We start from the raw sequence: 20,399 nt of genomic DNA on the forward strand, positions 1-20,399 counted from the left end.
AGCCAAAAAGTAATACTATAAAATATTTTCTGAATGAAAACGCTAGTATTCTAACTACTCTCAAATTTGGAACTAAAATAAAAGTAAATACTTTTATAAGTGTGGGGTTTTTTTATGTTTTTCTTCCCATCTATTTTCTACTGTTAGAAGGAATGTCCAACAATATAGTTACTTACTAATAACAGTAAATTTTAGAATTTAGTTCATGTTCATCAGTTATTCATTCCTTTGGTATAAATAATCAGCTGATACTGTGATTGATAAAAATCATAGGAGGGAATGAAATAAATATACATGGATTTGGCTATTGAAGCTTTTACAAGTTATAGGTGATTTTACTAATATCTCAAACATATAGTCTGTTAATGTTATTGAACCATAAATTTTGAAAATGTTGATTTCAGTTACCACAGGGAGGCACAGTAACCAAGTGGTCAGAAAACTTTTCTGCACTGGCTTACACGCATATCCTGGTTTATTTTCTAAATTTACAATGGCTTAAATTCATTTAAGATCAGTACCTATACATGATAGAATATTAAGGTTTTCCCTTTGTCACAGCTTAAACTCAAACACTAGTTTTTTTGCAGTCATTTTCTTATGCTTCATTAGGACTAAGGCTTTGGGACAGAGTGCTGCACCGTGAGTGTTGAGGGTTCGGTTTAAAGATGCTTCACTTCTCTATTCATCTTTTCGAAGAAACAAAAGCAATAGAGAAGAAGCCGTATTGCAGCGGAAAACGGCTGCCAGCGCCCCACCCCCGCCCAGCGAGGAGGCTGTGTCCAGCAGCTCTGAAGATGACTCTGGGACCGATCGGGAAGAGGAGGGCTCTGTGTCCCAGCGCTCTACTCCAGTGAAGATGACTGACACGGGAGACAGTGCCAAAGTGACTGAGGTGTGGGGCAGAGGAGCTTACGCAGTCCAGCATGAGGCTCTAGAGAATGATTTCTCAAATTCTACTCTCATTAAAAGGCTGAGAGTGAGAAAAAGTCACGTTATCTCACTCACACTAGTCTACCATGTGGTGTTTGAGGCACTGCAGAGATAAATACATTTAACATAGACAGTATTGAAAATCGTTTCATTTTGAAATGAAATTGGTGTTTTTTGGCTCATAGGTATAATAGAGAATTTCTTATCACTTCAGAATTTTTGAGAGAATCCTGTTTCTCTTAAATCAGCCCATGATTGGAATGCAGGATTGGGACCTGGGCCCCACAATTTTGCATAGCCCCAGTGGGAAATTCATCCTGTTCAATTTGATATTACCAACATATTCAGGAGAAATAAAAGGGAAATAAACGACAAAAGAACCAAATTTAGCTTTGGGAAAATGTGATTTCTGGAAATAGCCAAAAGTCATTAGATGTAGATATAGCAAATCAAATGTGTTACTATAAGAACTGAATCCATTATTCCAGGAGCTAGCAAACTACAACCATATTGGTCAGATCCATCCCACTTCCTGTTTTTATAAATAAAATTTAGTTGGTGCCCCGCCATGCCTGTTTGCTTACATGTTGTCTGCCGCTGTCTTTGCACCAGAACAGCAGAGTTGAGTAGTCACAGCAGAGATGGTATGACCCAAAGAACTTAAAATATTTACTCTCTGGCCCTTTGCAGAAAAAGTTTTTCAGTGCCTACATTACACAAAAGCAACTGGTAATTATTTAAGTTTTTGACCATAAAACAAACTATTCTTAGTGGAAATGAAATCAGATTTTTAAAAAAAACCATTAACTGAGAAGTGTAATGAATAAATTGAAGCAACGTCGTGATTACTTTTGTGCAAAACTTCACAGGTTCATTTTTCTTCATCTTTGGAAATAATTAATATGCTAGATGTCTAAAAACTCTTCCTGGTTCTTTTTTCTTTAACTCCAGAATGTAGTCCAGCCCATGAAAGAGGTATATGGAATTAACCTCTCGGATGGCCTCTCAGAAGACGATCTTTCCATTTATTCAAGGTAAACAACTTCCGTATAGAGGTTAAGAAAAAATGCAAATATATTACCACAATAACATATCTAGTATAACTTTTAAAAAATGAAAATAGTTAATACAGAGGGAAATGCACAGCATTTCTCGACTGCAGAAGCGCTAGTATGATACATCACTGTCTTAACAGAAGCCAATTTAGTCATTCAGAACTCAGCCACACCCTCCTCACTCCTGGACACACAGACATGAATTCACAAGAGTGTAGCTAAACTCTTTAATTGTTGAAGTGGGCCTTTGTGAGCAGCATGGTCTGGAAGAATGAATTATCTGGGTTAAAGGCTGAATAATACGACTTCGCTTATACTAGAGAGTGTGAGTGTACATGTCTAGGACTGAAATTTAGGCTCATGTTAATTAAGCAAAAAGTATCTTTTGCTTTAGATATAACCTTCACCTGGAGCTTTTTTATCTCAGACTGCCCCTGAGGCCCCTTCTAGTTCTCCTTTCTTGAGGAGTGAGATACAGCCTTGTTCACCCACATCTCTGGGAAACAGTCTAAGAAGTGTGTGAGGGCAGGCCTGTAGGGCGAGGATTACCACAGGAGTGGAAGGAATCCATGTCCTGGAGTAAAATTCTGTTTTTGATATTCTGAAGAACAACACCTCTTTCTTTGATGTGTATATACTTCACAGCATTTTACTTGTTCTTTAGACAACTCTGTAGTAGACTGAAAAGATATTATTATCCCTCTTTATAGGCTGAGAGCATAGAAACAGCCATTCAGTGACTTATCCAGGAGACCTTTCCTGTGCTTTTTGGGTGTCTTGTTATTTTAGATTGTACCATCCTCTTTATGCTGTTGGTGATATCAGCTGCCCCTGCTTAGGATGGAGACCTGAGGGGAAGGAGAGAAATGGGGCCTGGCATCTCTTCCTCTCTCTGCGAGTAGCCCCGTCTTGTGGCGGTCTGCCCCTCTTAGCAGTAGAGGGATCTCCCCTCTCCATCTGCCATGGGCATTGCTGTAGGCAGAGGAAGCCTCCTTCCATCAGCATCTGGTGAGTGGATAGCCATGTCAGGGGTAGCCAAAGATGTTCAGAGACTGACTATACCCCTTCTGCCCCCAGCTGGGCCTGGGGCTCTCCTAGTGCCTGCTCTGATCCAGAGGGCAGAGTTTTAATAGCAGGGCAAGAGCCCATGTAGTTCTGCCCTCAATTGCGAAGTGCCCTCTCCTGCAGTTTTGTACCCAGTCAGCTGGTACCCACTAAAATAGTGCCTTGGCCTGGCTTGCCTGTCACAGCTCCCGTGTGGGCTGCCACAGAACAGTGTTGGGGAGAGAAGTGATGCAGCTAGAGTTGGCTTCTGAAGCCTGTCTTCCAGCTTCCTGTTCTCCTGCCTGTTTTTCCTACATTGACCCTCAGCCACCTTCAGATTCCTGAGGATTTCTTGGTTGCAGAGATTTGTTCGATTGCTGAACCCTATTCTCTGTACTTTCATTTGCCTTCAAAGCTTCAGACTCCTACCAGATCTTTTATTTTTTTAAATTCTGACAGTGATGATCTACATGATTTGGTAAGTTTAAAGTTCTGTACAGATATTAGATATGTGACATTCTTTTCAAAAGCATGAAAATTTTTACTTAGTGAAGAAAAAAGTTTGATAAAAGTAAACTAAAAGTTTTTCAATAGCATCATAATGATTTAATAATTGGTAGTTTCTGCAGCCACTTTGCTCGACCTTTAAAAAAGCTGATTAATAAATCATAAAAGCATCCATAGGTATCAATAGAAAATATTTTAAATAGTAGAAAAGTGGAAAGGTAATTAGCCCTTTAATCCTGCCCTGTAACCTCCCAGGAGAATATTAGAATAAAATCACAAGGCACATTCTTGAGGGGAAGATGGGTGAATGCAGCCCAGGCCGCGCCTAAGACAGGTCTGCACTTGAGAACTAGCTGGTGGCCCTTGGCCCATCCTAGACATCCTCTTACACTGCTGAGCTGGCCTGGAGTGATTCCCTTTGGCTCTCAACCTCTAGCCTGGGTTAGTGTTGTTCCAGTGTTCTCTAAGGAGGGGTGGTGACACTGGTGCTCGGCACATGGACTCCTCAGTCCCTTCCATCTCAATGAAAGTGCTTTCAGGAGTGACTGGACTGTGCTTGAGGATTCTTGTGGTCCTACAGGACCGAGTCCATGTCGCAGGCTCTCAGCAGCATCCCTACTTCAGGATATGGATCCCTGGCCTGATCCTGCCCTGTCCATGTCATTTGTCTCACCACAAACACCTTCCCTCATGTTTCCCCATGTTTCCTGCCACAGTCACCTTTAGATATGCGAGGCCCTGAAAGATCCTCTTTGGCTTCAGGAACATTTTGGTTCAGTTCTGTATCACATTTAAGTAAACAGAAGCACAATGAAGGACACATTTTGTTTCATTCTTATATCCATGATTCTGACTTAACATTTAAGCAGAATCCCTCAACCTTTACCTCTAACAAAAACCTGCTCTAAAATCGGGCAACCATTTATAAGTAAAGTCTTGTTATTACAAAGAGTTCTCGCGTGTGCTTTTCTGAAATAAGCATACTATGGTAATTTGAGAGCTCATTTCATTTCGAGTGATCTATTGGATTTATTGCAAGTAGTTTCTTCTTTAGCTTACATTTTATCTGTTGTAATTTGTAGATTTGTTCAGCTGGGTCAGAGTCAACATAAACAAGACAAGAGCAACCAGCCACTCTGTTCTAGGTGCCCAGATGGAGTTATAAAATTGTAAGTACTAGATTAGAACTATAATAATAAAAAAAATCTTTGTATTCATGTCATTTATAGTGCTTTTTTTTTAAGACTTTGTAAGAAAAATATTGTTGTCACATACTGGTATAAGCACTAAAGCATCTCTCCTCCTGGTACCTTATCCAAAGAAAACTAGGTAGTTATGGAAATGGGGAAGAGATTAGGAGCCTTGACTGTACCTACAATGCACCCTTTGGATGTATGATGGGAGTTGATGGAGGCTTCTCCATGAACTCTACTCTCTGCTGGGTAGAGGTGGGATGACAAAACAGCTCTGACCCTGCAGACAGGCTCCTCAAGTTCAAGACAAGACTCTTGAGTGTAGAGGTGGGATTGTCTCTTCTATCTATATATCCTCATCAGTTCTAATAACTTGCTATAAGTTAAACAAGTGTTTAGTAGATCCTTAAACAGAATTAGGTTCATATCCTGAATCACAGCTCTATCACTTCTTGTTTTTTTTTTTTTTTCTTTTTTTTACCTTGAGCAAGTAACTTAAGTCTTCTGTGACTCAGTTACCTCATGTGCAAATTGGGATAATAATAGCACCTATGTCATAGGAGGGTGGTGGGCTTAAATGAAATAATACAAAGTGCTTAGAACAGTTTCTGGACAAAGTTCTCCATAAGTTGTGATCATCACCATCATCATCATTTTTTTCATATTCATTATTATTCTCTGCTTCTTGGGACCAAACAAAGCAAAGGTTGTGACCAGAAGAGTCTCCCTGATACCATGTACTCAGCTGAGTTTCTTCTAGAAAACGGGTCACTGTGGAGATTAAATGAGGTAGTATATTCAAAGTGTCTAGATTAGTTAGTGCCTGGCATATATTGACATTTAGTAAAGATTCTCTTCTCTTTTCTTAGACCAACGTTATAAATTTAATACATTATTTGATAGATACTAATTGCCTAACCTCTCTGTGTACTACATCTGCATGTTCCTGATTGATAGTTAAGAGGCTATTATAGAAATCCAGGCAAAGACTGGTACCATAGAGAGCAGTGTCTGGAAGGAGTTTGGAAACGAGATGGATTGGGGGAATATTTAGGAGGTGAAATAGACTTATCATGGAGAGAGAAGAGGGCCGTATCAAGGATGGCCCTTAGGTGTTTGGTTTGTGTAACAGGTTTCACTGATTGATTCATTTATTCATTTAGCAGATAGGTATTGAGTGTACCTGCTTTAGGACTATTCAAAGCTGCCATTTACTGAGGTAAGGTGCACTACAGAAGGATCCAGGTTGCCTTTACAGTAGCATCAAAGTGGCCTCTTTAGGAGGCAGTTGGGTCTACTGATTTGGAAGTTAGAAGAGAGCCTTATGGGGATATAAATAAATATGGGGGATAATAACAGCCACTGGCTAAGGATGAGACTACCTAGGAAAAGAGAGTAAAGTGAGAAAACGGTCTGGGTCTAAAGGCTGAGACAGAGAGAAACCTACAAGGGAGACAAATGACTAATCAGAGAAGGGGAAGGAAAACCAAGGTAGTGTTTTATCACAGCCTTCAAAATGGCTATTTACGTCTTCTTTCTCTCCCTATCACTATTCTTTTTCCTTTTTTTCCTCTTTTTTTTTTTTTAAACATATGAACTCCTTTTAACCTAAAGACAGTTTTCTTTCTTATGTCTAATTAGCATATGGAAGTATGAGCTCCTAAAGGAATTGAAATAGATGTGGCCAAAGAAGGAAAGTATTTAAATTGGTAAAATAAGAAACTCTGTTAACCAAATTGTATTTTTAATTCCATTAAAATAATATGGCACAACTTAAGAGGAGAAAATGATAAAATAGATAAAAGAAAGGAAAAGATAAACCTTTCCCCCTGTTTTCTTTAATATTGAGTCTACTTTGATCTATAATTGATTTATTACTTTAAAATTTTTTTATTAAAATATTTAGTATTTGCTTTTCTGAGTTCTAGCACATATGAAAACCACGTGAATCTAGATTTTTTTTTTTTAACCTTTTCCAATTAATTAGTAAAGAATCTAACATGAGTGTGTTTTTGCATAGCATCTTTAGCAGGATAACAAAGAACCTGGCAGGCCCAGTATTACGTTGTCATGGCAACTGCCCAAGAGTGTTGTTGTTGTTGTTTTGGGGGTGTGTGTGTCTGCGTTTGTGCATGGCTGTGCACTTTAAATTGAAACTCTGTAACAAAGTTATTAAAATGTCAACTATTCATTTTTAGATTTCTAAAGCTATGACAAAACCAAGAGAAATTAGATTTATATGAGATTATCAAGATTCTCATTTTGTTATGTTTTAGGTTCTAGTAGATTTAAAAATGGTAATAAATTTAAGTTTATATATATGCGTATCTACTCATCTCTGGATAATTCGCAATCTAACCAATTTTTCTTGAAATCAGGTGGCAAACCAATATTCTTTTTCTAAACACGAGGTAAATACAACCATGGAGGTGCAGAAACCTGGATGGGGGAGCTGGACATTTTCACCCAAGGTCTTAGAAGTGGATGTTAAACCCGAATTGGCCAATGTCTATACTGTCAGCCCACTCGAACCTGTATTTTGATTGAGTGTGACTCCTCCCTTTGATTCATACCCCTTCCCAAGTGTATGGGTAGTGATTGATTGATCAGAGAGAAATGACATCAGCCAACATTTACTGAGCGCTCAGTGTGTGATGGACACTGTTCTACGTGCCTTAATTTGTGTTAATTTCATTCTCACAATAACCCTATGAAGTAGATTTTACTATCACCTTTATTTTGCAGATGGAAAACTGAAGCACAGAGAAGTATGTAACTTGCCCAAGGTCAAACAGCTAGGAAGTGGAGGAACCCTAGGTTCAAACCCAGACAGGCTGGCTCTCCATCACTAAGCTATAAATTGCCTGGTGTTACCAGGTACTTTAATAACCACAGTGGCAGAAATACTTTGTTATTAGTGTTAACAGCCCTCTCTTTGATTCTCTGATATGATCTGGAATTGTAGACACTTTTATATGCAGATACAATATTTCTGCTGTGTAATCTTGAATTTTTTTTTAATATTTAAAGAAAATGTACCTTTATTCTTCTCCCAGTAGTCATCATATTGTCCCTAATGTAGACATACTTCTTGGGCATGCATACTTTGCGAGACTCATGACATGGTGTAGAGGTTGTTTAGCCATCGTCAGAACAGCACTGCTGTTGTTTAGGGTTATTGCTATCCTGTATTCTAAGTTCTTAGAGGAGGGCCCATTTTTGTTGTCCCCTACTGCCCCTAGAATAGTATTTGAAATTGAGTGCTCAGTAAATGCTTGTGGAAATGGACTGAATTCCCTCCCACACACATCCCCCCTCACCCCTAATCCCTTCCATTACTTTCAGAGTCTGTATAAGGTCCCCTGAGCGTCTCTAGAAGCCCATTTCCCCCAGTGCCTCCCTGGTTTCAGCCACCCTCACTGTGGCTTCTTTTTTCCCTCATTCTTGAACATTTTTTTTTTTAGTTCTTCCCCTATTCTATTTCCTGCTCATAAGCCCTGTGCCCCTCCAGGTTTTTTTGTTCTCCTACTGGATTATGATAGAAGAATAAAAGTAAGCACAGCAAGTTTTTAGCTTTTTTACCCCTCTGTCCTGCTTCCACTTGCACCTGTGACCAAATGCAAAGTGCGAAGGTCCCAATAGAAGGACTTGCTGTGCCGGAGTGGGCAGGGTGCTGTGCCTCTTGGCAATGATTCACTGTCTTCATGAAAGACCAACCTGTTCTCATTTTACACTCCTACCCGTTCTCTGGGAGTTTTTAACTGAGCAACAAATGTCAATCAGCGTAGGTCAAAAAGAACAAGAACACATATATTATTAGTGCCTGCTATTCTCTGGCTCACCTATTCCAGGAATATGTGTCACTCATTTAGAAATTGCCCCTTAAGAAATGGTTTAACACTTGGAGTTCGAATAAATACTGTCTAATTTAGGATTTTTCCAATGCAGATGAGCTAAAATGTAATATAAGATAAATATGTTTACTGTTTGAGGACCATAAGATTGAATTTATTCTCTAAGTATACCTTATATTAAGAAGCATTTCTTGACCTTAGAATGAATACCTGTGGGTATGGGCTTCTGTTAGGGGAAGCGTTTCACAAATTAAAGGGTGCTCTTACACAATCAGAATTAACAAATCAAAGGGTGCTCTTACACAATCAGAATTAACACATCTTTTCACACTGATCAGTGTGACACAGTGGCCACCATTAACTCAACTTTGTTTACTTTTCATGATAGCATTTTCAATAATGTACTCCCTATATAGAAGTCACTCTCTGGGGTCCTTCTCCTCCTGCCCGCCCCTCCCCCCACCCCACACTGATTTCATTTAGTCCTCTGTAGATAATGCTCTGGTCCCTGTGCTGCAGGCTAAATAATTTCTACCTTAATGGGTAATTCTTGTTATCTTTCCCAAACACTGGGGAATACAGTCTTTAAAGGCTTATGGGTTGGAGCAGTTGGGAGGCCATGATCAAAGATTAATCAGCTAATTCCCTCCACAGGCTGGAGATGATAGGTGACAACTCCTCAGCCCAAGGCTGTGACCTCTTCCTCACCCCAGAGATTACCTCAACAGTCTTTCTTCCTCTTTCATTCTGGCCTTTACTTTTTTTTTCTTTAACCTTCTCCGACTTTTCCTGAATATCTTTTCCATTTCTAAATTAGTCCTTTCTGCCTCACCACCCCACCTCATTTCTTTTACCTTTTTTTTTAAATTAAATTTATTGGAGTAACATTGGTTAATAAAATTGTATAGGTTTCAAGTGTACGATTCTATAATACATCACCCTTATATTTCATTGTGTGTTCGCCACCCAAAGTCATATCTTCTTCTGTTGATTTTTTTAACTTTTATCTTCTTCTCTCCCTCTTTCTCCCTTGCCATTTTTTTCCTCCATTCCCTCCAGGGCATTTTTAGCTCTTTTTTTTTTTTTTTAATTGAGTAATCTCTCCAAAGCACAAGTTTCCTTAATATTTTCCAGGACAGTGCTTTTCAGACTGTAATTCTTGACTCATTAGTGGGTCATGAAATTAATTTAGTAGGCTGCCACACAGAGAAATACAATAAAATTGAACTGAATCCAATAGTGTGGTTAAATCTTGTTTCATGAATTTTGTTTCTGTGCATAAATATAGCATGTTTGTACTGGTTTGCCATGCAAAGAGCCTCTTACTGGGGGTAGCAGTCACAGGTTGGATTTATATGAATGCACCTTTTCTAGAACCACATGAATTAAAAAACATAGCTCTGTTCCTGGCATCTAGGCACTTAATAAATGTTTGTTGATTGAATGAAAGTATGTGTGAGTGATTCCTGTTGGGGATAATTAGAAAAAAGAAGATAGGTCAGGAAGAAAAGGTGCCAGAAGAGATGAGAGAGGCTTCTGTGGTGTATCCATAGTGGGTAAAATAAATGCAGACCTTGGAAAACACACTCCTGTTACTTACAGTTAATCGAGAGCAAGGGTGGTCATGCAAAAGAAGGAGGTAGTGGGAAGCTACAGCTGAAAGTCAAAATGAAAAAGCCATAGATATGATGGCAAGACAAGGCAAATTTCCCGGAATGGGGTGAGACCAAGCCTTGCACCGAGAGAAGAGGGTCCTTTGGCAGAGAGTGTAAAAAGAATTCAACACACACGCCAAAGTTAGAGTCAAAAAGAATGTCTATTAGAAAAGGAGGAACACTCCACAGACAGAGTGTGGTCTCCTCTCAGAGGCAGAGTGTGAGAGGGACAGTGAGAGAGAGACAGAGTGAAGGCACTGAGAGGGACCCTGAGTGTTCCAGGAATTCAGTTTATATGTCATTCTTTAGAACCTATGAGTTATCGTTTAAAAGACTTTGTTAACCCATTTCCTTTGATGTGGACATACAGTGAGGAAGGGGAAGAGCATTCTTACCTTGAAAGGGAGGAATATATAGAGTGAAAAGCCTGCTGGCAGTTCCCAGCCTTTAATCCATAGGTTCCTCATGGTTTTAGCCATAGGGAATGAATGACTTTTGGTTCCTGTTTCTGTTCGCAAGGTGTAGTGAATGAGTCGTTAGCAATCCCAGCAGAAATCTTCCTTTGTTCTGAAGGTGTCCTCCTGGCCTGGCAAGGGTGTGATCAACATATCTCACTCTCTGATTGTGGCTTGATTAACATTTTAATTCTCTTGCCTCCTCCCTGCATTAGATAGATAAAGTGAATGCCTCTTTGTTTGAATATAATATGCAGTATAACATCTGCATACTATGTTAAACAAGATAAATTTAGTGAAACAAGGTGAATTTGTTGAAACTTTTAGAAAAGACTATCCTGAAAGGTTTCTACCATATAAGGAATAATAAATGTAAATTTAACTGTAGGTTATTAATTTTGCAATTATGCTATAATTATGCTATTAATTTGGGGTATCTAAAATGACTTTGATTTTTTTAAATTTAGTGTATTGCCTTTTTTATTTTGGTGACTATAAAGCATACCATTTAGGTGAGCTTTCACAGATTCACAGGAGGACTTAAATACCCCATTGATATGGGTTTGGTTTTTTGGGGTTTTTTTTTTTCAGGAATATAGATCTTCTCTAAGATAAGGTATACTTACCTTACTGGTAAGACATTAAAGGCATTAAATGACATATTTATTTAATGTTCCTTACTATGTGCCAAGTGAGGTGCTCACAGTATATAGCTGAATATGATTTAGTCCCTGCCTCCAAGTTTACATTGCCAGGTGGGTCAGTGATTTCAGATAGTAGGGAAGTGTGAAGGTGTGTTAGCAAAGGAGTACTGGGAGTACTGGGAAGAATGTGAATCAGACAGATTTCTGGGCAGGCTTAATGCTCAGGGTAAATTCTAAGGGAAAGATAGAGTTATCTGGTTGAGGAAAGCTAGGAGGGAATAGAGTGGAAGCTCCAGACACCACTTTTGGAGACTCATACATAGTTATGTGTGTCTAATGCCAGAGGATAGTCAAGGAGGAGGTGAGAGATACAGACAAGTAGGAACAGGATCAGGAAGAAATGCTAAGTGAGTGACTCTTATCCTAAAAGTCTGTTTTAATCAGGAGAATGTAAGACTTATATTTGCATTTTAGAAAGGTCACTCTCGAAATAGCATGGAGAATGGATTGGATGCAAGGAAATAAACAACGTGTCTGTTGGAAACAGCAGGACAAAGTGATTGGAGTACTAATGACAGGTGAAATAAGGGAGGGGGTTATTTTGTAAATGCAGACTCTTTAGGGCTTGGTAAAGCTTGGTAAGGAATTGAGTGTGAGGAGTATATGATAGGCGAGAGTTTTCTGGCTTGGTTGACTAGATAAGGTGGTATGTCACCAGGACTGGAAATGCACGACAAGCCAAATTCGGGGGCTAACGTGTTGTTCATTTGTGACAATAACAAGATATCCAAGATGATTTGTCTGGAGCTCAAGAAGTTTTACATTAAAGATATTCAGTAATTTAGCTTTTTTTTTTTTTCTGCTCTTAATTTAAAAAGCAAGTAAGTAAAATTTCTTAACTTTCTTTAAAGGGGTCCAAGTTGAATAAATCATTTTCTGTGCTTTTTAAATTTCTTGAAGATTCCTGGTTAGATTAAAGGAAAAAGCAATCCTTTAATTATGAGTAGAGAGGAAGAATTTATTATGGTTTTAAATGTCTTATTTTTTACATGAGCAAATAGGTTAATCCTGTGGGAACAGATTTGAATATCTGATATAGCTACATGAGGGGTATTACTCATTGGTTTTCTTAGCTCTGTATACAAGAATCACATTTTGTAACTGTTTAACCTTTTGATATTTTGTTACTTAACAAATTATCATCAATTTTGTATATGGAAGGTGAGTGGGATGATTTGGGGCAGTCGGAGTGATTATTGAGCCTGTGCTATGTCACCGTGGCTTTCTGACAGTCATTTCTTTTGCACGATGAAGATGTGTGCCCAGGTATGTTATATTCATTGCCCTTGTCTTCTTGGATCATATACAAGTTGTCTTTTCAGTTAACATAAATTTTTGGTTGAAATACAAGAAAAAACTGTTCAATTTTATATTTAAATATAGCTTTACCATCCAATGTGTGACTCAGAACCCCTTGGGCTTTTACACATGATTTTAAAAATAAAGTACAAATCCCGTTAAGTCCTAATTTGCTTAAAATTTACTAACAGGCATCAGTAGTCTTTAATGTTATATAAGTAATTTTTCATGTTTAATATTGTAATATTACTATTCACTTTCCTTCTTGGCATATGAAGAAATTTGAGGAATACTACCATGGAAATTAATGGCATCATATCTTCATAATTTAAGGTCTGCTCATATTTTATAAACATCCTTCTGTTATCCTTCCTAATTTTATGGTAAATAAAACCTACTATGTGACATTTTTAATCTAAAATGACTGTGATTCACTCGAGGCCAGGGCTTATCTGCCTTTGTATCTCCAGGCTTTAGCACAATACCTGGTAACAGAAAGCATTGAATAAAGTACAAATGAGTAATATTTGACATTTAGTAGTTTTACTTCTTTAATGAATATGCTATAATTGTGAGGGAGAAACAACTGTCACGGTTAACAAACTGAAGCAAACGGCAAGACAAATGATAAATATTTGCAAGTTTTTATTTCACGATAGTTTATTTTCAGTTTTAGATGTAACAACTCAGAGTTTTTGGCAGATATCGCAGGATTTTTTCAATCGACAAACTATTACTGTCCTTATTAGTTAATATATACATTATGTTAGTAGGAAAAGCTAAAATACAATCATTTTTTAAAATTAAATTTAACTTTTTCCAGTTTATTGAAATATAGACATATAACATGTGTAAGTTTAAGGTATATAATGTAATAATTCGATATGCGTATATACTGCAAAATGATAACTATGGTAAGATTAGTTAACACCTCCATCCCCTCACATAGTTAGTGTATATGTATGTGCATGTGTGTATGGTGAGAAATTATAAAATCTACTCCCTTAGCAATTTTCAAATATATAAGTCAATGTTATCGACTATAGTCACCATGCTATGAGAACTTTAAAAATCTACTCCCTTAGCAACTTTCAAATATGCAATACAGTATTGTGAACCACAGTCACCATGCTGTACATTACATCCTAGAACTTATTCATCTTATATCTGGAAGTTTGTACCTTTTGACCGCCTTCACCCATTCCCCCTATCTCCCATCTCTTTTCTCTGGCAAACACCAATCTGTTCTCTGTTTCTATTTGTTTTGTTTTGTTTTGTTTTGTTTTTAGATTTCACATATTAGTGAGATCATATGGGATTTGTCTTTGTCTGTTGACTTATTTCACATAGTATAAAATCTTCAAGGTCTATCCATGTTATTTCAAATGGCAAGGTTTCCTTTCTTTTTTTATGGCTGAACAAAATTGCCATTTTGTGTGTGTGTGTGTGTGTGTGTGTGTGTGTGTGTGTGTGTGTGTGTGTATCAATCACATCTTTTTTCTTCATTCATCCATCTGTGGACACTTAGGTTGCTTCCCGTCTTAGCTATTGTAAATAATGCTACAGTGAACATTGGGCACATATATCTTTTCAAGTTAGTGTTTTTGTTTTCTTTGGATGAATGCCCAGAATTGGGATTGCTGGGTCATATGGTAGTTCTATTTTTCACTTTTTGTGGAACCTTCATACTGTTTTCTGTAGTGGCTATACCAGTTTACGTTCCCACCAACAGTGCACAGGGTTCCCTTTCCCCACATCCTTGCCAGCAGTTGTTATTTCTCAACTTTTTGAGAATAGCTATTCTAATAGGTGTTAGGTGATATCTCATTGCAGTTTTGACTTGCATTTCTTTGATGACTAGTAATGTCGAGCAAGCACTTTTCCATGTTCCCTTTGGCCGTTTATATCTCTTCTTTGGAAAAACGTTCAACTCCTGTGTCCATTTTTTAATTGGATTATTTGTTTTTTGCTATTGAGTGGTATGAGTTCTTTATATATTTTGGATATTAACCCCTTTCGAAAATATTATCTCCATTCCATAGATTGCCTTTTCATTTTGTTGATCATTTCTTTTGCTATACAGAGGTTTTTAGTTCGATATAGTCCCATTTGTTTATTTTTTATTTTGCTTGTTATGCTTTTTGTATCATATCCATAAAATCATTGCTAAGATCAGCTTCCAGGGGCTTTTCTCTGTTTTCTTTTAGGAGTTTTAGGGTTTCTGGCCTTGCATTTAAGTCTTTAATCTATTTTGAGTTAATTTTTGTGTATAAGACAGGGGTCCATTTTCTTTCTTTTGCATGTGAATATCCAGTTTTCCCATCACTATTTATGAATAGACTATCTTTTCTCTATTGAGTATTCTTGCCTCCTTTGTTAAATATTATTTGACCATATATGCATGAGCTTATTTCTGGGCTTTCAGTTCTGTTCCATTGGTCTATGTGTTTGTGTCTATGACAAAACCATACTGTTTTTGATTATTATAGCTTTGTAATATGGTTTGAAAAATAGAGAGCGTGACCCCTCCAACTTTGTTCTTCTTTCTCAAGATCGCTTTGACTATTCATGGTTTTTTTGTGGTTCCATATAAATTTTAGGATTACTCACGACATTGGAATCTTGGTAGCAATTGTAATTAATAGATTACGTTGAGCAATATGGACTTTTTTAACGGTATTAATTCTTCCAGTCCATGGACATGGAATATCTTTCTGTTGATTTATGTCTTCTTCAATTTCTTTCATCAGCGTCTTATAGTTTTCATTATATAGATCTTTCACCTTTTTGGTTAAATTTATTTCTAAGTACTTTATTGTTTTTTATGTTATTATAAATAGGATTGTTTTTTTCATTTCTTTTTCAGAAAATTTGTTGTTAGTGTATAAAATATAACTGATTTTCATATCTTGATTTTCTATTCTACAGAATTACTAAATTCATTTATTAGTTCTAACAGTTTTTTTTTTTTTTGGTGGAGTCTATATATGAGATCATGCATCTGCAAAAAAAGATAATTTTACTTCATCCTTTCTGATTTGGATCCCTTTTATTTATTTTTCTTATATGATTGTTCTTGCTAGGACTTCCAGTACTATGTTGAATAGGAGTGGTGAGAGTGGGCACCTTTGTATTCCTGATCTTAGAGGAAAAGCTTTCAACCTTTCACCATTGAGAATGATCCAGCTGTGAGCTTGCCATATTTGGTTTTTATTTTGTTGAGGTACATTCCTTCTTACGTAATTTGTTGAGAGTTTTTATCATGAATGGATGCTGAAAGTTTTCAAATGCTTTTTTGTATCTATCAAGATGGTCATGTGTTTTTCATCTAATTTTATTAATACGATGTGTCACATTTATTGATTTGCATATGTTGAACTATCCTTGCATCCCAGCGATGAATCCCAGTTGATTATAGTGTATGACCCCTTTAATGTGCTGTTGAATTTGGTTTGTTAGTATTTTGTTGAGAATTTTTTTTGTATGTATATTTATTGAGGATATTGCGCTATATAGTTTTCTTTTCTTGTAATATCCTTATCTGGATTTGGTATTGGGATAATGCTGACCTCAAAACAATTTTGAGTGTTTCCTCTGCTTCAATTTTTTTGAAGGAGTTAAGAAAGATTGATGTTAATTCTTCTTTAAATCTTTGGTAGAATTAATCAGTGAAACCATCTGGTCCTGGGCTTTCATGGGAGGTTTTTTATTGCCGATTCAATCTTCTTACTTATTATTAGTCTGTTCAGATTTGTTTCTTCATGATTCAGCCTTAGTAGCTTGTATGCTTTTAGAAATTTATCCAGTTTTTCTAGGTCTTTCAGTTTGTTGGTGTATAGTTGTTTATCGTTGTCTCTTATGACCCTTTGTATTTCTGTAGTATCATTTGTAATGTCTCATTCGTAATGTTTCATTTAGAATTTTATCGAATTAGATTTTTTTTTCTCGGTTAGTCTAGCTAAAAGTTTATCTATTTTGTTTATCTTTTCAAAGAACCAACCCTTGGTTTGTTAATCTTTTTGTTTCCTGTTCTCTATTTCATTATTTCTGCTTTAATCTTTATTATTTCCTTTCTTCTGATGACTCCTGGCTTCATTTGTTCTACTTTTTCTAGTTTTTCGAGGTATAAAGTTAGGTTGTTTATTTGAGATCTTTCTCTTTTCTTGCTAAATGTGTTTATCTCTAAAGTTCCTTCTTATAATTGCTTTTGCTGCATCCCATAAATTTTTGTATGCTGTGTTTCCATTCTCATTTGTTTTAAGATTTTTTTACTTTTAATTTCTTCTTTGGTTCATTGGTTATTCAGGATTATGTTGTTTAATTTATATGTATTTGTGAATTTTCCAGCTTTCATCCCGTTATCAATTTCTAGTTCCATTCCATTGTGGGTGAAAAAGATACTTGGTATGATTTCAGTCTTCTTGAATTTGTTGAGACTTGTTTTATGACCTAACATATGATCTGTCCTAGAAAATGTTCCACGTGTACTTGAAAAGGATGTATATTCTGCGCTGTTGTATGGAATGTTCTGAATATAACTGTTAGGTCTATGTGGTCTATTATATCGTTCAAATTCTCTGGTTTGTTAATTGAATCTGTCTCTGAATGATCTATCCATTGTTGAGAAAGTTCTCAACTATTATTGTACTACTGTTTGTTTCTTCTTTTAGTTCTGTCAGTATTCGCTTTATATATTTAGGTGCTCTGATATTGGGTACATAAATATTTACAATTATTATATCTTCTCTATCTTCTATGGATTGACCCCCTTTGTCATTATTATGACTTTGTTCGTCCTTTTGATCATTTTCAACTTAAGTCTTTTTAGTCTGATAGAAGTATAGCTACCCCTGGTTTCTCAAAATAATCTTTTTTTCATCTCTTTATTCGCAGCCCTTGCGTGTCCTTAAAACTAAAGTGAATTTCTTGTAGGTAGCATATCATTGGATCTTGTTTTTTAATCTATTCAGTCACTCTGTCTTTTGATTGGAGAATCTAATCTATTTATATTTAAATAAATTATTTATAGATAAGGACTTACTGTTGTCATTTTGTTCATGTTTTCTGTTTTGTAGATCCTTTGTCCCTTTCTTCCTCTCTTGCTGTCTCCCTCTGTAATTTAGTGGCTTTTCGAAAGAGTGCACTTTGATTCCTTTATCATAATCATTTGCATATCTATTACAGGTTTTTCCTTTGTAGTTACTATGAGGCTTACATAAAATATCTTGTATTTCTAACATCCTATTTTAAGCAGATAATAACTTCAATAGCATATAGAAACTTTATACTTTTACATGCCCCCCTTACATTTTAGGTTACTGATATTATCATTTACATTTTTTTATATTATGTATTCAATAACAAATTATTGTAGTTATGGTTAGTTTTACTATATTTATATTTTTTAACTTTTAAACTAGAGTTGCAAGTGAATTACACACCACCATTACAATATTAGAAAATCTGACTTTGACTATATATTTTCTATTACTGGAGAGATTTATACATTCATATGTTTTTGTGATATTAATTAGCATCCTTTTATTTCCACTGCCCACTTAGCTCCGTGGTCAGACAGGGCCATCAGCTCAGCTCTGCAAATAGCAAGAGCCTCTGACTGTTATCTCTTTTCAGTTGTAGCTGCAAGGAGAAATGTGGTCTTCCAAAATCTGATTGCCAAAATCTGAGTACTGGTTACTGTAAGCGCCGCCCCCTTCTTCATTTCCATCTGATTCTCTGTGGTCAAGCCCCAAAGATTTTTCCAGTGATCCTTGTGAGGTGAGACCCAAGTGGGCCTTGTGGGAAGTGCCCTACAATGGTAGAGGAGCTATATATCCACCTTGGGCTCTCTTTTCCACTGTATAAACTACAAGCCCAGGGGGACCCTCTCGGTTCAGTGCTGTGACAGTCCGGAGTGAGGTCAGAGTGCTGTCACTCTTCTTACCCTTCTAATGCTGTTCTTGTCAGTCTCAGTGGAAACAGGCGGCTGCTGCTTCAGCCTCACTCCCAGGTTATGAGATTTTAACAATGGTCTCTTGTCTATGGATAGTTGCTAGTTGGTCTTCTTTTCTCGTGAGGAAGATTGAAGTTGGGAATGATCTGTGTCACCATCTTGATCCATGATTTCCTGATTTTCACTTCTTTGCTACTACCAAATTGCTGAAGCTTTTCAAAAGAATTCTTCAAAAGAATCTCCCCCCATATGTAGCTAATTCTAGAAATCCCTAGATCAACATGCCTAAAATTAAGCTATGATTCCCTGATTTTTATTTGCCTATTGTTTCCAAATACATGAAGCTCTAAGTTTCGCTTTGTGTTTATATGTAACTTATTCTTAGAATTTTACAATTTAAAAAAAGATACTGTAGTTTGATCTCAGTTGCAAAGAATGAAAATTTTTACGTTAAAAAAAATCTTCCCTTTCAAACCACTTTCCTTACACTCTTTATAGAATGGTTTACATCCATGAGCAAAGGGTCACAGTTTCTATTCTGTGTGTATGATGTCACCAAACCATAATTAAGCCCCCAAATACCTGAGTAAACTGTTCTTATCTAGAAGAAAAGAGGAATTGAGGCTATCCTGACTTTTTTAACCATTTTGTTTTACTATTTGTAATTGTGTTAGAAGTTCATTACTTAATGTCAAAATAAAGTCGATTAGTGCTTTTTAAGCATTGCACATCAAAGTAATACATCTTTGAAAATAAAACTCTTTTAGGCTTATTTCAGAGGATGAATAGCTAAATTGGTAGGTTCTTTATCATGTAGTTAGAAAACAGGAACATAAATTGACTAAATACAGTTGGTATGTTCAGATAGATTTATTTTTAATAATAGAATAGAGCTAGGAAAAACATTCTGATAATTTCAGCAAATGTTTAGCAGATAGAAAAAGAGTAAAAAAATGTAATTTTAGGTATCTTTTTAAGAACTCCAAATTAAATTATATTTGAAGTTTCTCAGACCAATAACTTTGTTCACACAGTCTTTTCTACTCAGTACTGTTCTTACTGGCCCCAAATTTTGCTTTTACTTGTTTTGAACAGTTTTTAACACAGTATATGGTATTATTCTTCTTGGATTTTCTCATGCTGTAACAGAATCAGTTATTGGTTTGTTTATAGATCATGTAGATGATATAATTAAATTGAATTTATTATTTATTAGTTTATTATTTTAGCCTTTAATTTTTGTTTTTACATATGGAATCTTGGATGTTTCTCAACAGTCTCGTAATGAAAATATCAGTCGTTATCATCTAAATTCTTCGTATACTTCTTTCTTCTCATAGCTTGTCTATAATGGCTTCTAAAGATGCAAAGATATAATCAGACCTGTCTGAAGAGGTGCAAGATGACATTCTCAGAATGTCCCATTAACATCTGTGTGTGTGTGTGTGTGTGTGTGTGTGTGTGTGTGTGTGTGTTTAGTGTATATTAGGAACATGAAATCTGCGAAATGGAAAATGCTTAGAGATCATTGGATTCAGTGCTCTGATTTTCTAAGAAAACAAGGCCTGGAGAGGGTCAGCAGCTCATTTAAAGTTACAAAACTTTTAAGTGATAAAGCTGAGATGCAAATTCATTTCTTGGGACTTAAACTCAAAGTCCAATAATATGCTATCCCGAGCCAGGCAGCTGGACTTTCTCCAATCTATACCCCAATCTATATTGGGTACGGCTAAAACTGGGAGAACCT

General features: G+C 36.4%; 1 protein-coding gene across 1 annotated transcript in view; it reads left to right on the top strand.

Annotated features, from left to right (window-relative positions):
* FIG4 (FIG4 phosphoinositide 5-phosphatase) overlaps positions 1-20,399 on the top strand; it is a 96,266-nt gene that overhangs the window by 61,351 nt on the left and 14,516 nt on the right. The window contains exons 20-22 of the mRNA XM_006926067.3: positions 700-895; positions 1,885-1,967; positions 4,622-4,708. Coding sequence (XP_006926129.1) covers positions 700-895; positions 1,885-1,967; positions 4,622-4,708 — 366 coding nt within the window. The remainder of the gene's footprint in view (positions 1-699; positions 896-1,884; positions 1,968-4,621; positions 4,709-20,399) is intronic.

Source organism: Pteropus alecto, unplaced genomic scaffold, assembly GCF_000325575.1.
Source record: "Pteropus alecto unplaced genomic scaffold, ASM32557v1 scaffold79, whole genome shotgun sequence".
NCBI classification, from domain to species: Eukaryota; Metazoa; Chordata; class Mammalia; order Chiroptera; family Pteropodidae; genus Pteropus; species Pteropus alecto.